The 13,236-nt window shown below is 46.9% G+C and overlaps 1 protein-coding gene across 1 annotated transcript in view; it reads left to right on the top strand.

Annotated features, from left to right (window-relative positions):
- The window catches only part of tm7sf3 (transmembrane 7 superfamily member 3), a 30,158-nt gene extending 17,462 nt beyond the window's left edge, over window positions 1–12,696 (top strand). Inside the window, exons 4-12 of the mRNA XM_078416573.1 lie at window positions 456–576; window positions 3,991–4,159; window positions 4,964–5,141; window positions 5,692–5,778; window positions 6,711–6,791; window positions 8,558–8,710; window positions 9,161–9,258; window positions 10,667–10,829; window positions 11,783–12,696. Of these exons, the coding sequence (XP_078272699.1) occupies window positions 456–576; window positions 3,991–4,159; window positions 4,964–5,141; window positions 5,692–5,778; window positions 6,711–6,791; window positions 8,558–8,710; window positions 9,161–9,258; window positions 10,667–10,829; window positions 11,783–12,045 (1,313 nt within the window). The 3' untranslated portion in view covers window positions 12,046–12,696. The remainder of the gene's footprint in view (window positions 1–455; window positions 577–3,990; window positions 4,160–4,963; window positions 5,142–5,691; window positions 5,779–6,710; window positions 6,792–8,557; window positions 8,711–9,160; window positions 9,259–10,666; window positions 10,830–11,782) is intronic.
- The last annotated feature ends 540 nt before the right edge of the window (window positions 12,697–13,236 follow it).

The following is a 13,236-nucleotide window of genomic DNA, read 5'->3' as shown; positions in this document are numbered from 1 at the left end:
CTGGACGGCGCCGACTTGGTGGGCCGAAAAGGCCTGTTTCCGCGCTGTATATATATGATATGATATCATATCATATATATACATCCTACACACTATGGACAATTTTTTTTTTTTTACTGAAGCCAATTAACATACAAACCTGCACATCTTTGGAATGTGGGGGGACACCGGAGCACCCGGAGAAAACCCACGCGGTCACAGGGGCAAACTCCGTACAGACCGCACCCGTAGTCAGGATCGCACCTGGATCTCTGGCGCTGTAAGGCAGCGGCCCTACCGCTGCGCCACCGTGCTGCAAGGAAAATGTTCCTGCATAAAAAGTAACGTCCTGCTGTGTAGTGTTTAACAACAAATCAAATAGTTTGCCAAGAACATCTTTGCTCCTGTGGCGTATGGTGTTTGGTTACTGCTGTGTGGAAGGCAAGACTCACTAACATCTTTCAATCCTTTGGCAGATCCTGTACCTGGTGGATGCAGCCTGGGGTCCAACTTGACAATTGATCCAAACCTACACTTGGAGTACAACATGTATGAAGCCACAATCAGTTTTGCTCCAGCGAATGTTGGCTACACAAGGTATGGTCACTTTCCAGGTTAACAAAAATGATACGAAATGCTGGAGTAACTTGGCGGGTCAGGCAACATTTTGGGAGAACATAGACAGGTGATGTTTTGGGTCAGGACCCTTCAGGCTGTTTGTCGGGGGAGAAAGCAAGCGGGAAGAGAAGAGGGGCAGCACAAAGCCTTCAGGTAATAGGTGGATAGACACAAAATTCTGGAGTAACAGTGAGTAAAGGCAGCATCTCTGGAGAAAATGGATAGGTGATGATTCAGGTCTGACCCTTCTTCAGACTGAAGAAAGGTCTGGACCTGAAACATCACCTATCCCTTTTCTTGAGCGATGTTGCCTGACTCACTGAGTTACTCCAGCACGTTGTGTCTATCTTTGGTATAAACCAGCATCTGCAGTTCCTTTATTTCATTAGGTAATAGGTGGATACAGGTGAGGGGGGGCTTTGATAGGCAGATGGTTGCGCAAAGTCCAGAGATGAAAAGACAGATGATGAGAGACGAAAGGATTGAAGAAAGATCTTTATCACTTTTCAGGTGGTGAATTTGCCCCTCACTGATAGAATATCATCTATGCTGTTTTGCAAAAGGGATCTTGCATTTGTGTAGCATCCCAAGCTCTCCATGTGTTAGTGACACAAAGCCTTCAGTAATGGAGGTGAGGAATGGACGGTGAGTCTGACTGAAAGTGAGCAGGAGTTACAAAAGAGGAGATGAGGAACTGCAGATGCTGGATACTGGAGCAAAACAAAGTGCTGGAGGAACAGCGAATCAGGCAGTATCTGTGGAGGGAATGGGGAGACTGAAGAACGGTCTCCTGAACTGAAACATCGTCTGTCCATTCCCTCCACTGATGCTTCCTGACCCGCTGAGTTCCTCCAGCACTTTGTGCTTTGTTCGAATAGCTGACATTGACAGCCTTGAGCTCAGGAAGTGAACGGAGAGTGGGGTGGGAGTGGGGTGGGAAACGCCCCTCCACTAATCCTTGGACAATGAAGCTGAGGCTATAGGTGACGGCAGATGTTGTGAGTTTTATTGTGAAGGGTGGGTGGGAAGATGTTCTTTAATGATTCATCTCTGAAGAATGTCATCTCTCCTGTCCTTCAGACTGTACAATGACAGATGTGGGCTGGTCCCGTTTAGAGTCGGGAATACTTTATTGTCACATGTGATTAGGCACAGTGAAATTCTTTGCTTGCATACACAATTTATAAAAATAGCAGCCACCTAGGGCGCTGACAAAGTCACAAAGCATGTCGGCTCCCCTTTTTGTTCTCCGCCCCCCCCCCCCCCCCCCCTCCTCCAGTGGTTCCCCATTCCGGGTCCCCATTGTCCTTCATTCCCCCCCCCCCCCCCCATTGTCCATTGTTACCTCTCCCTCACGGCAGATCCCACGCCGGGTCCTCCATTGTCCTTCGTTCCCCCCTCCCCCCCATTGTCCATTGTTACCTCTCCCTCACGGCAGATCCCACGCCGGGTCCTCCATTGTTCTCCCTCTCCCCTTTCATGGCAGTCCTCCATGCTCTCATTGACCGTGGGTCGACCTGCGAGGCTTCACCGCCGCCGAGGCCTCACCACTGTTGACGCCCCCTTCATGCCACCGTGGTGCCTACCGGGTTCCGTCTGCCACTCCGCCGACCCGGACTACGACCCGCGAGGCCCTGGCTGGGCCCTGACCCGGGCTTCTACGCGGCCACCCGGGAGGCATTGAGACCGCGGCGCCTCGATAAAGGCCTCCGGCCGCGTTCCCAGTCCACAGCCGCGGCTCGTCTGGAAGCCTGTCAGTCAGACAGCATGGAAACGGCCCCCTCAGCCAAGCTCGTCCGTGCTGACCGAGATGCCCCATCTATGCTCTCCCATTTGGCTTGTATATCCCTCCTAAACCCTTCCTATCCATGTATCTGTCCTGTCCCTTATCTCTGTAATTCTTGCCCCAAACTGCCCATTCTTGCATGAGGTTAGTGGCAAGATCATTCACTGAGTCTGAAGCTGTGGACTAATCACCCACTGTATAAAGCTGCCCTAGGCGATTCCCAGAGGGAGTGCCACACTGCCAGCGGTGCTGAAGATGGTTGAAAGATTTGGCACAGACACAAACACCAGAGATGTCTTGAAATCCGCCCTCATGCATGGGGTGACACAGTGGTGCAGCGGTAGAGTTGCTGCCTTGCTGCACCAGATACCCAGGTTCGATCCTGACTATGGGTGCTGTCTGTGCAGAGTTTGTATGTTCGCCCTGTGACCATGTGGGTATTCTTCGGATGGGTGCTCCTGTTTCCTCCAACATTCCAAAGACTTGCAGGTTAATTGGCTTTGGTACAAATTATAAATTGTTCCTGGGGTGTAGGATAGTGCTAAAGTATGGGGATCTGCTGAAGGGTCTGTTTCTGCACTGTATCTCTAAGCTAAAAGTAAATCACCAAGTACTTTGGTTTTGAAGACTACAATGTTTACAATAATATATTCCCCTTTGCTCTACCTATTGTACTTGAGTTTGATTGATTGTAATTATTAACTCATTCCTTTACACACTGATGGTTGCAGTACTTTTTTTGGTCTCCTGGATTGCAACCTCTGTCTGAATGAAGACCAGTGCTGCCCATCTGTCCTGCCCCACCGTTCAAACAACAGAGCTGTCCTCTGAAGCCTAAGTCAAGCAAGCAGCCAGCCAAGGCTACCCGCGGTTTGCCATCTGCTCTCAACTGGGGCATCATGACGTAGCTGCGCAAGTTGTTGGTGAGACCACACTTGGAGCAGTGTGCTCAGTTCAGGTCATCCATCTACAGGAAGCATGTCATCATGCTGGAAAAGGTGCAGAAGAGATTCACCAGATTGTTACGGGGGTTTGAGTTACAGGGAGAGGTTGGAATAGCTGGGACTTTTTTCTTTGGAGTGTAGGAGGCTGAAGGGTGACCTTACTGAGGTGTACAAGATCATGGGGGACATGGATAAAGTGAACGCTCATTGTCTTATTCCCAGGTTGGTGGATTCTAAAACTAGAGGGCGCTAACGTGAGGGGAGAGATTTAAGAGGGACCTCGGGGGAACCTTTCTCGCTAGATAGTAGTGTGTATCTGGAATAAGCTGCCAGAGCAAATGGTATCCGCGTACAGCTGCGATGTTTAAGAGATTTGGGTAGATATGTGGATGTGAAGGGTTTCAAGGGAAAGGCAGGCCAATGGGATTGCCAAGTATCCCAACTTGGTTGGCATAGGCAAGGATAACTGAACACTATGCTCCAAGTGTGGCCTCACCAACGTCTTGTACAACTGTAGCTGGTCCCATCTGACTGTTTTTGGCCTACATCCTTCTCGTAGCAGGATGGCCAAAAGTGAACACAACACTCCAAGTGCAGCCTCGCCAAATGGATGTTCTTGGAGTGGAGCAGAACTGATGAACTGAGCGTTTTGCTGTGTTGCAGGGGAGCGGCTCCACCTCCATGCGAGGCCACTAGTCAAGCACCCCGCTGGCGCCTCCAGTACAACATCCACCAGTATTTTCTTCCCGAGGGCGACCTGTCGGAGACGGTCCTCTTCGCTTCTCTTCAGAAGATGGCTGAGGTTCATCAGGTGGAAGCCAACGGAGTCAAGGTCTGGTGTGTGTTTGTCGTCCCTCGCCCTGATGGCCAAATGGAATTCACCCACCATCTGTTTGGTGTCATGGATAACAAGGCGGTCCAACACTGTTTTAATGATTGGGTAGATGGCCCACAGCTTGAACTCCAAGAAAATTCTAAACACATTTTGGTGGAACGAATAATGGAACGGCCAGACTTTGGATTTCTATTTGGAAAATTACCAAGCTCTCCGGAACACTATAACGCCTGCATTAATATGTTACAGTTATGATTTGGTTTTTTGTTTATTATCAAATGCATGGTGTCGCCAGGACTTGACAACCAGAGCTAGAGGGAGAAGTTGAGCAAGCTAGGGCTTCAGTCCTTGCTGTGCAGGAGGATGAGCGGTGATGTTTTGGAGGTGTACAAAATAGTGAGAGGAATAGATCGGGTAAACGCACAGAGTTTCTTGCCCAGAGTTGGGGAAATCGAGAACCAGAGGACATAGGATTAAGGTGAGAGAGGAAAGATGTATTAAGAATCTGGCGGGTAACTTTTTTACATAAAGGGTGGTGGGTGTATGGAAGGAGATGCAGGTGGAGCTAGTTGAGGAAGGTACTATCGCAACGTTTAAGAAACATTTAGACAGCTACATGGATAGGATAGGTTTAGAGGGATATGGGCCAAGCGCGGGCAGGTGGGACTAGTGTAGATGGGCCATGTTGGACAGTGTGGGAAAGTTGGGCTGCTGGGCCTGTTTCCACACTGGATGACTGTGACTCAAGTTCTGTTCCTATCCGCCTGCCCCTGTCACTAAACCACTTCCCTTCCATTCCAGCTGTTCCAGCTGGCTGCCCGAGATGAGACCAGCATCAGGGTGACTTCCATTCGCGGGCAAGGGGTGATTTACAACGTTATTGTCAAGGATCCAGAGATGAAGACATCAGCGTCCTACACCCCTGTTCACATGTACGGGTGCAGCTTCACCGCCAAACTGGACAACTGCTACACTCTGAGTACGTATCAGCCCAAAAATAGGATCGATTTTATTTTACACTTGAGAGATACAGCGCGGAAACAGGCCCTTTGGCCCACCGAGACCGTGCAGGTCAGTGATCACCCGGTACACTAGCACTTTCCTAAACACACAAAAGCTGGAATAACTCAACGTGTCAGGCAGCATCTCTGGAGAGAAGGAGCAGGTGACATTTTGGGAAACTTCACCTATTCCTGAAGGGGGGGGGGGGGCTTTGTTAGGCAGATGGTTGGACAAAAGCCAGAGATGAAAAGTCAGATGGTGAGAGACAAAAAGATTGACCATTTTGCCCATCTCACTGCAAAGCTTTGCTCCGTGTCCGGCGACCATAGATGGTTAGGCTGGTGATGGCCAGCAGACTACAGTGGGCTGGGAGTTGGGGAAGTAGATGAAGAGAATGCCTCTGACACTGTGAACAGACCCAGGTACCTTGGAGACGGGCTTGCCCTGTCCACACACTCCAAAGCTGCCGCTGAGTAATTGGATCTATTGCATTTGGATATTCACCCATGGATATTTTTTCTTTCTAGGAAGCAGTTCAACAAGGATATTTTTTGTACTTGTCGGAATCTATGGATTGTTCATTTGCTACTTTGGGCACCAATACCTGAAAACAGGTGAGTTTGTGTTGGGTCCAGAGTAGGCTTCCCTCTTGTGCTGCTCCAGGGATCTTGCCCACATTCTTCCTATTAAATCTTTACCCCCCCTCCCCCCGCACCTTAAACCTATTTACCCTGGTTCTTGATTCCCCTACTCTACGCAAAAGACTCTGTGCATTCACCCTATCTATTCCCCTTGTGATTTTGTACTCCTCTATAAGATCACCCCTCATCCTCCTGTGCTACAAAGAATAAGGTCCGAGCCTGCCCAACCTCTCCCTTGAGTCCTGGCAACATCTTTTCTAGATACGATGGGAAAGGTGCAGAGGATACGAGCGAAACATGGTATTTTAAGTACCAAATTGCTCTGCTGTCGTTGAAACAAGGAACTGCAGATGCTGGTGTACACAAGGTGCTGCAGTTACTCAGCGGGTCAGACAGCATCTCTGGAAAATGTCAGTAGGGAGCCTTTTGTGTGGGGACTCTTCTTCAGACTGTTTGTGAAGATGGGGGAAGATGAAAGCTGGAGGAGAGGAGGCACAGGACAGTGCATTATTGGTAGAGCAAGAGAAGAGAGGCAGGACAAAGTTCTCCACTGTTATTGTCTTGCGCACACAGCACTTTGGTGTGCAGCGGTCGAGTTGCTGCCTTCCATCTTTAGAGGCCCGGGTTCGATCCTGACTATGGGTGCTGTCTGTACGGAGATAGAACGTACTCCCCGCGACCTGCGTGGGTTTTCTCCGGGGGCTCTGGTTTCCTCCCACACTCCAAAAACGTACAAGTTTGTAGGCTAATTGGCATGGTGAAATTGTAAATTGTCCCTAGTGTGAGTAGTATAGTGTCAGTGTGGGGGATCGCTGGTTGGCAAGCACTCTGTTGGCCGAAAGGTCTGTTTGCGCACTGTATCTCTAAACTAAACAAGTGTATTACTAGAATATGTTGTGTTGCAGGTTTCTTCTTCTTTGGATTTATAATCCTGGCGTTTCTCTCCTTCGTTCTGATCATGCGGATATCTTCCCTGGGTTACAACGGTAAGTCAGTGAACGACCAGTGCAGACCGCCTGAATCTAGTGAATGCGAAATGAAAACCACTCGCTGCACTGTCTCCATTAATGGGTCTTGAACTGAGGAGTTCAGTGCTGGTCTTTAGAGATACAGAGTGGGAACAGGCCCTAAAGATTCATTACTCCCAGAAATCCCTCTGGATCCAGACTCTCAAATGTACAGGTGAGGGGGGGGGGGGGGGGGGAGATTTAGGAGGGACCTCGGGGGCAACTTTTTTTACTATCTGGAATAAGTTGTCAGAGGAAACTAGAGAAGTAGACACAATTGGGACTTTTGAAAAACATTTGGACATGTGCATTGATAGGAAGGGTTTAGAGGGATATGGGCCAAATGCAGGCAAATGATCAGCATGGACAAAGTTCATGTTCATAGGTTATTGGAGCAGAATCAGGCTGATGTATCTTTCCCTCTCAGCCCAATTCTCCTGCCTTCTCCCCATAACCCCTGACACCCGTACTAATCAGGAATCTGTCAATATCCGTATTTAAAATATCCATTGGCAGCCTCCATAAGTTGTCTGCAGCAATGGATTTCACAGAGTCACCACCCTCTAAAGAAATCCCTCCTAATTTCCTTTCTAAAGGTACGTCCTTTTATTCTGAGGTTGTGCCCTCTGGTCCTCGACTCTCCCACAAGTGGAAACATCCTCTCCACATTCACTTATCCAAACCTTTGGCGGGCTGAAGGGCTTGTTTCCATGCTGAATGGTTTTGAGACCAACCATGCTAACGCAAGGGTTTGGGGAGGGGGGGTGGGGGGTTAGAGAGAGACCAGAAATGGAGGCCTTGCTCTAAGGAGTGGCCTCGGTGCACCTAAAGGTTTGAGTTTTCTTAAACATCGAATAGAAAGCATAATTCATCCACTAGCTTAATTGTTTTAACTGTGCCCTGCCTCCTTCGAAGACTGATGCACCTATGGAATTGCTTTTCTGAGTCCACTTCATCTTCCTCGGGTCTGTATTGTGATCTCAGATCAGCCACATAAACTGGGATGCAATGAAATTCCTTGTTCACCTGAAGCCCAGAGTAAACTGTAATGATAGATCAGCAAAAAATAAGAGTACGAAACAGCAATCTATTTCAAGATTGTAGTGTGTTCTGAAGTAGTGCAAAAATATGAAAGTACAGTACTGGACTAATATCTCGAGTTAAAGTAAAGCATAATGCACTACAATGCCGAGAACTATATTCCACACTCTGTATCTTTCCCCTTGGCTCTACCCTTTTGTACCTGAGTTTGACTTGAATGCATTTATGTATAGTATTATCTGATCTATTTGGATAGCATGCAGAACAAAGCTTTTCACTGTACCTTGGCGCATGTGACAATAATAAACCTAAAGAACACAAAGTGCTGGAGTGACTCAGTGACTCAGGCAGCATCTCTAGACAATATGATGGTTTGGGTCGGAATCCTTCAGATTGTGTTGTAGGGGGGAAAGAAAGCTGGAAGAGAGGAAGGGCAGGATAAAGCCTGGCAGAAATGTCACCTATCCTTATTCTCCAGAGATGCTAGGTTACTCCAGCACTGTCTCTCTTTTTTTTATTTTAAGTTATGACCACAATGCTATGGTGGTCCAAGTTAAACCTCTTTTGTTTGTGTCAATTGAGCCACACTTTTGGCATGGCCTTCCTGAATGGCATGGCCTTCCTGAATGGCATGGCCTTCCTGAATGGCATGGCCTTCCTGAATGGCATGGCCTTCCTGAACATGGTCTTCTTGTTTCACCCAGTGGTTCTGAGTCTGACGGGTGCCTTGGGTTACGTTGGGGGAGGATTGATGGTCGTTATCTGGTGGCGCTTTGGATTGGTGCCCTTGTCCATGCTGCTGGTCGGGTTGGTGCTTGGATTCCTGCTCTCCTCCCTGGTCAACTTCACACCCGTGGGTGAGTTATTGCAGAGTATACAAACTTTGAATCTTTGAGTGGTGAAATCCCTTGCGCTTTCCTCTAATTTTATTACCGTGACAACATGGGCGGCACATTGGCGCAGCGGTAGAGTTGCTGCCTCACAGCGCCAGAGACCTGGGTTCAACCCTGACTAGGGGTTCTGTCTACAGAGTTTGTGCCTTCTCCCCGTGACTGCGTGGGATTTTCTCCGGTTTCCTCCCACACTCCAAAGACATGCAGGTTTGTAGGTTAATTGGCTTCTGTAAATTGTCCCTAGTGTGCAGGAGAGAACTAGTGTAAGGGGGATCGATGGTTAGCACGGACTCAGTGGGCCGAAGGGCTTGTTTCCACGCTGCATCTCTAAAGCTTAAAGTCTAACATTATAAGATTAGATTGTGAATTCAAAGTTTAATGCTGATGAGCGTTTGCCTTTTCTGCCTATCTCAGGAAACATCAAGGTGTTCCAGGATGATTCTGTCTTCTGGGTGACGTTTATGGGTCTGGCTTTGCTTGTTCCCCTCCTTTTCTTCAACTGCCCGCGAGCTGTGAGTGTTGTGCTTGGGCCTTCTAGGCCATCGTTCAAAAATAAGTCGATTTTGTCGGGGGGGGGGGGGGAAATGTTAGAATCCATGAAGTGAAAACAGGACTCTTGAGTTGCACTCATTGTCCAACAGAGCTAATGACTGAAGTAGACACAAGGACTAGCAGATGCTGGACTCTAGTTAAGTTTTAGTTAGGTTTATTATTGCCACGTGTACCGAGATACAGTGAAAGATCTTTTTTTGTTGCGTGTTATCCAGTCAGCGGAAAGACTATACATGATTACGAACAAGCGGTTGATAGTGTACAGATACAGGATAAAGGAAGTAACGTTTAGAGTATGAAATGCTGCTGTTGGAGTAGAGGTTGAAAAGAGTGGAGCGACTGCAATGAATGATTGCACATCGCTTCTGGGACCAGCTGCAGAGAGTCACCTGGGTTGGGCTCCATCTTGGATATTTCTTCCATAAGCAAAACACAAAGTGCTGGAGAGACTCAATTGGTCTGTGGAGAGAATGGAGAGGCAACATTTCAGGTCAAGAGCCTTCTTTAAACACAAAAGGCTGAAGAAGGGTCCCAATCCAAAACGTCGACTGTCTATTTTCTCCAAAGATGCTGCTTGACCTGTTAACTCAGCCAGCAGTTGTATTTTTGCAAGATTCCAGCATCTGCAGTTTTGTGAATCTCAACAAAATATGCACAATAAAATATCAGCTAACCTTGTCAAACTAGACCACGATAGTGCTAAAACAAAGCCTGTAATGGTTCAGTGTTGAATGTGGGTTGTGCAGACTGATTCAAGAGCCTGATCATTCATGTGGATAACGAGGTTACCACCAGCACAATAACAAATGTGATATTTTCGCAAATCTGATGTAAAGATTTGTGTTCTAAAGTTGGCAAGAGTCGGCACAGTTGTTTGAGTCACTGCCTCACACCTCCAAAGCCCCGGGTTCGATCCCGACCACTGCTGCTGTCTGGAGTTTGCAGGAACGTTTGCATATTTTACACTACCTGCTGCACTCATGAATGGTATAATTTGACTGGATAGCATGCAAAGAGGCAGCGGTAGAGCTGCTGCCTTACAACGCCAGACACCTGGGTTTGATCCTAATCTTGTGTTCTGTCTGTGTGGAGTTTACATGTTCTCCCTAAGACTGCATACGTTTCCGGGCGCTCTGGTTTCCTCACATCCCAAAGATTTGTGAGTTTTTTGTAGGTTAATTGACTTCTAGAAGTTGTCTCTCAGTGCATAAGGTGTGGATGGGAAAGTAGAATAACATAGAACAAGTGTAAACAGTTGATCCATGGTTGGTTTGTACTTGGTGGGCTGAAGGGCCTGTTTACATGCTGTATCTCTAAACTAAGCTGAGTGAGTGTATTCATGCCCACAATTCTCTGTTCTGTTTTTAGTTGAATATATTGGCGTGTGGGATTATTGGCTCCTATGCAGTGGTCCTTGCAATCCACACCTTTGTGTTCACCAGCCTTGCCTACATCACAATCAACATCCTGAAACGAGTTCTGAATGATGACTTCAAAGTCGCCTACTCAAACGTTCCCTTCCAGATGAATGGTAAGCTTGGAGTGAGATCCACTGGAGTCCTGGGTTGAACTTTGAGGGACTAACGTGTGATTTTTGAGATGGGTATGAAGAGGAAGTCTACAGAATTCCCTTTATCATCTTCTCAACTACATCAAAGTCAAGAGTGGTTTATTGTCATATGTTACATGTCACATTATTAGTTGGAGCTGCAGCACAACAGGTTTGTGACTGAATTCAATAGATAATATATAAACAAACATAAAGTTCAATAAATAAAATCCCAAGATGTAGGTCCACCACTTTTTTTCTCGGCAACTGGTGGTTCAGCATCTCCTTTAATACAAAATTACACTTCAAATCTAGCCCCCCCCCCCACCCACCCCCTCCTCCCAAGAAATATCCCAAACGTGTGGCACCCAGGCCGGGTGAGGCGGCTGATCTCCACCTCATCGGGACTTCCGTGGCCGATCGGCAGGTTGAATTTGCTCCCTGCAGCCGGAGCTCTGGAACTCCATCCGTTCCAGTCGCCAACTTTCGAGGCCAACTTTGTTGGCCAGTGTCTTGGTCCTCTGATGCCATGACCTCTTGTCAGCAAAAGATTTTTTTTTAAAAAGCCAGTCTCTGGTGCTAGAAAATCAGTGGTGAAAAGCCCAAAGTCCCATGTGCAACCAAGCAGTTTATGGTTTGGAGTTCAGATGGTGTTCGTAGTCTTTGGAAAGAAGCGATTCCTGAACCTGGATGTTAGAGCCATAGTATCATACAGCATGGAAACTGGCCCTTCGGTCAACTTGTCCATTGGAGAGCTTAGATGGGACATCTTTGTCGGTAGGGACGTGTTGGGCTGAAGGGCCTGTTTCCATGCTGTGTAACTTTAACACTGTTTAAGGTGAGAGTACCATTGCAGCATAGTTATCTATGTATTATATAATCACAGATGCTATCATGTTTATTTTCATTTCTCCTTTATTTTATGTGCAATGCAGACTTCATCTTGATATCGGTGTGGATGGTCTTGCTGGTAAGTGGAGTGATATTCCAGTTTGTTCGTGAGAAGGATGTACTAGCCTTCCCACCTCATCCATACCAAACCTGGAGACGGGATCGGGAGCGCCGCAAAACCAACGTCTTGGACCCCAGTCACCACGTTCCACCCATCAAGGAGCGGGTGTGGAATGCATTGGCTACCTTTAAACAACTCTTCATCAAACAACAGCCTGTGGGTGAACAGACTCCGCTGCTCCTGTAGGCTCCTGTTGTGAAAGATCAGCTGATCTTGGAACAAGACCTGCCAATTCTTATTTACCTTGTATAACCAGATGGTAGGCGGACTTTCACGCAGACTTGCTGTCTCCAAGAAGAAGCTATTGCAGGTTTACGATTTGCTAAATTTCTTTGGACTATCTTGAGAGACTGATTAACTGGCAAGCGAGGGTGAAACTGACACTTGCCCCGTGAAGCTTGAAGTTCAGCGAGTTCTTAAAAAAACATTGGGTGAACCGAAGTATTGGCGGTATAGCATCACCGGAGACTGAATTAGATAGCCATTTTGCACATTGTTAATATTGGTACGAATACTATCCTGGGAAATTTAAAATATGTTTCTCTTTCCCACGGTCTGTTTGTCAAAGTTGTCAGGACAAGTGATGTACAAAGATAACATTAAAGCCGCATACAGTGCAATGGGCACTTAATACCTCAATTAATTCTAGAACAACATTTCTGACTTGGATACTAATACAGTTATATACTACAACAGTTATCCATTAGATATTTTTGATCTTTAGTTTTGGTATCAATTTAAATGTTTGCATTAGAGATTTCGTCTGAATGTTCCATAAAAGATAACTGTTTAAAATATTGAAACAATGCTGTACCTTTATTTCTTGCCCACAATGCCTGCATGCTGGAGGCATTCTGCAATCCACTCCAGTTAAAGTCCAACCTCAACCGTGTTCTGTACAAACGATTGGCACAAAATGCTGGAGTAGCTCAGCAGGTCAGACTCTGGGCACCCAGAGATGCTGCCTGACCCACTGAGTTACTCCAGTAGTTTGTCTATCGTTGGTATAAAACAGCATCTGCAGTCTTTTGTTTCTACAATGTGTTTTGTACAAGTTTAGCACAGCCCATGACTGGTTTGAGGGAGAGGGATTCTAAAGGTGCAGTTATGTTGACTGCCCTCCATCCCAATTGAAGGCTCCTGTTCTACAATTGATTTGGAAAGGTGGGGAGGAATGTGTCCTCTCCTTTACCTAGACTTGGTTTAGTGGTGGGGTTCTCCGAGTAATTCTAGCATAGAAGTAGATGTATGTGAATGTTACAATCTCGTTTGGAATATTGTTAACACTTGAAGGAATTTCTGTTTTGTATAGATTTTATACTGTATATTAATAACGTTTGATTATAGTGTCTCTGGATCCCTGCAGAATGTTCCAAA

Source organism: Rhinoraja longicauda, chromosome 20 (genome assembly GCF_053455715.1).
Source record: "Rhinoraja longicauda isolate Sanriku21f chromosome 20, sRhiLon1.1, whole genome shotgun sequence".
NCBI classification, from domain to species: Eukaryota; Metazoa; Chordata; class Chondrichthyes; order Rajiformes; family Arhynchobatidae; genus Rhinoraja; species Rhinoraja longicauda.
Note: the sequence above shows the minus strand (reverse complement) of the source record. Positions and strands in the feature narration are given on the sequence as shown.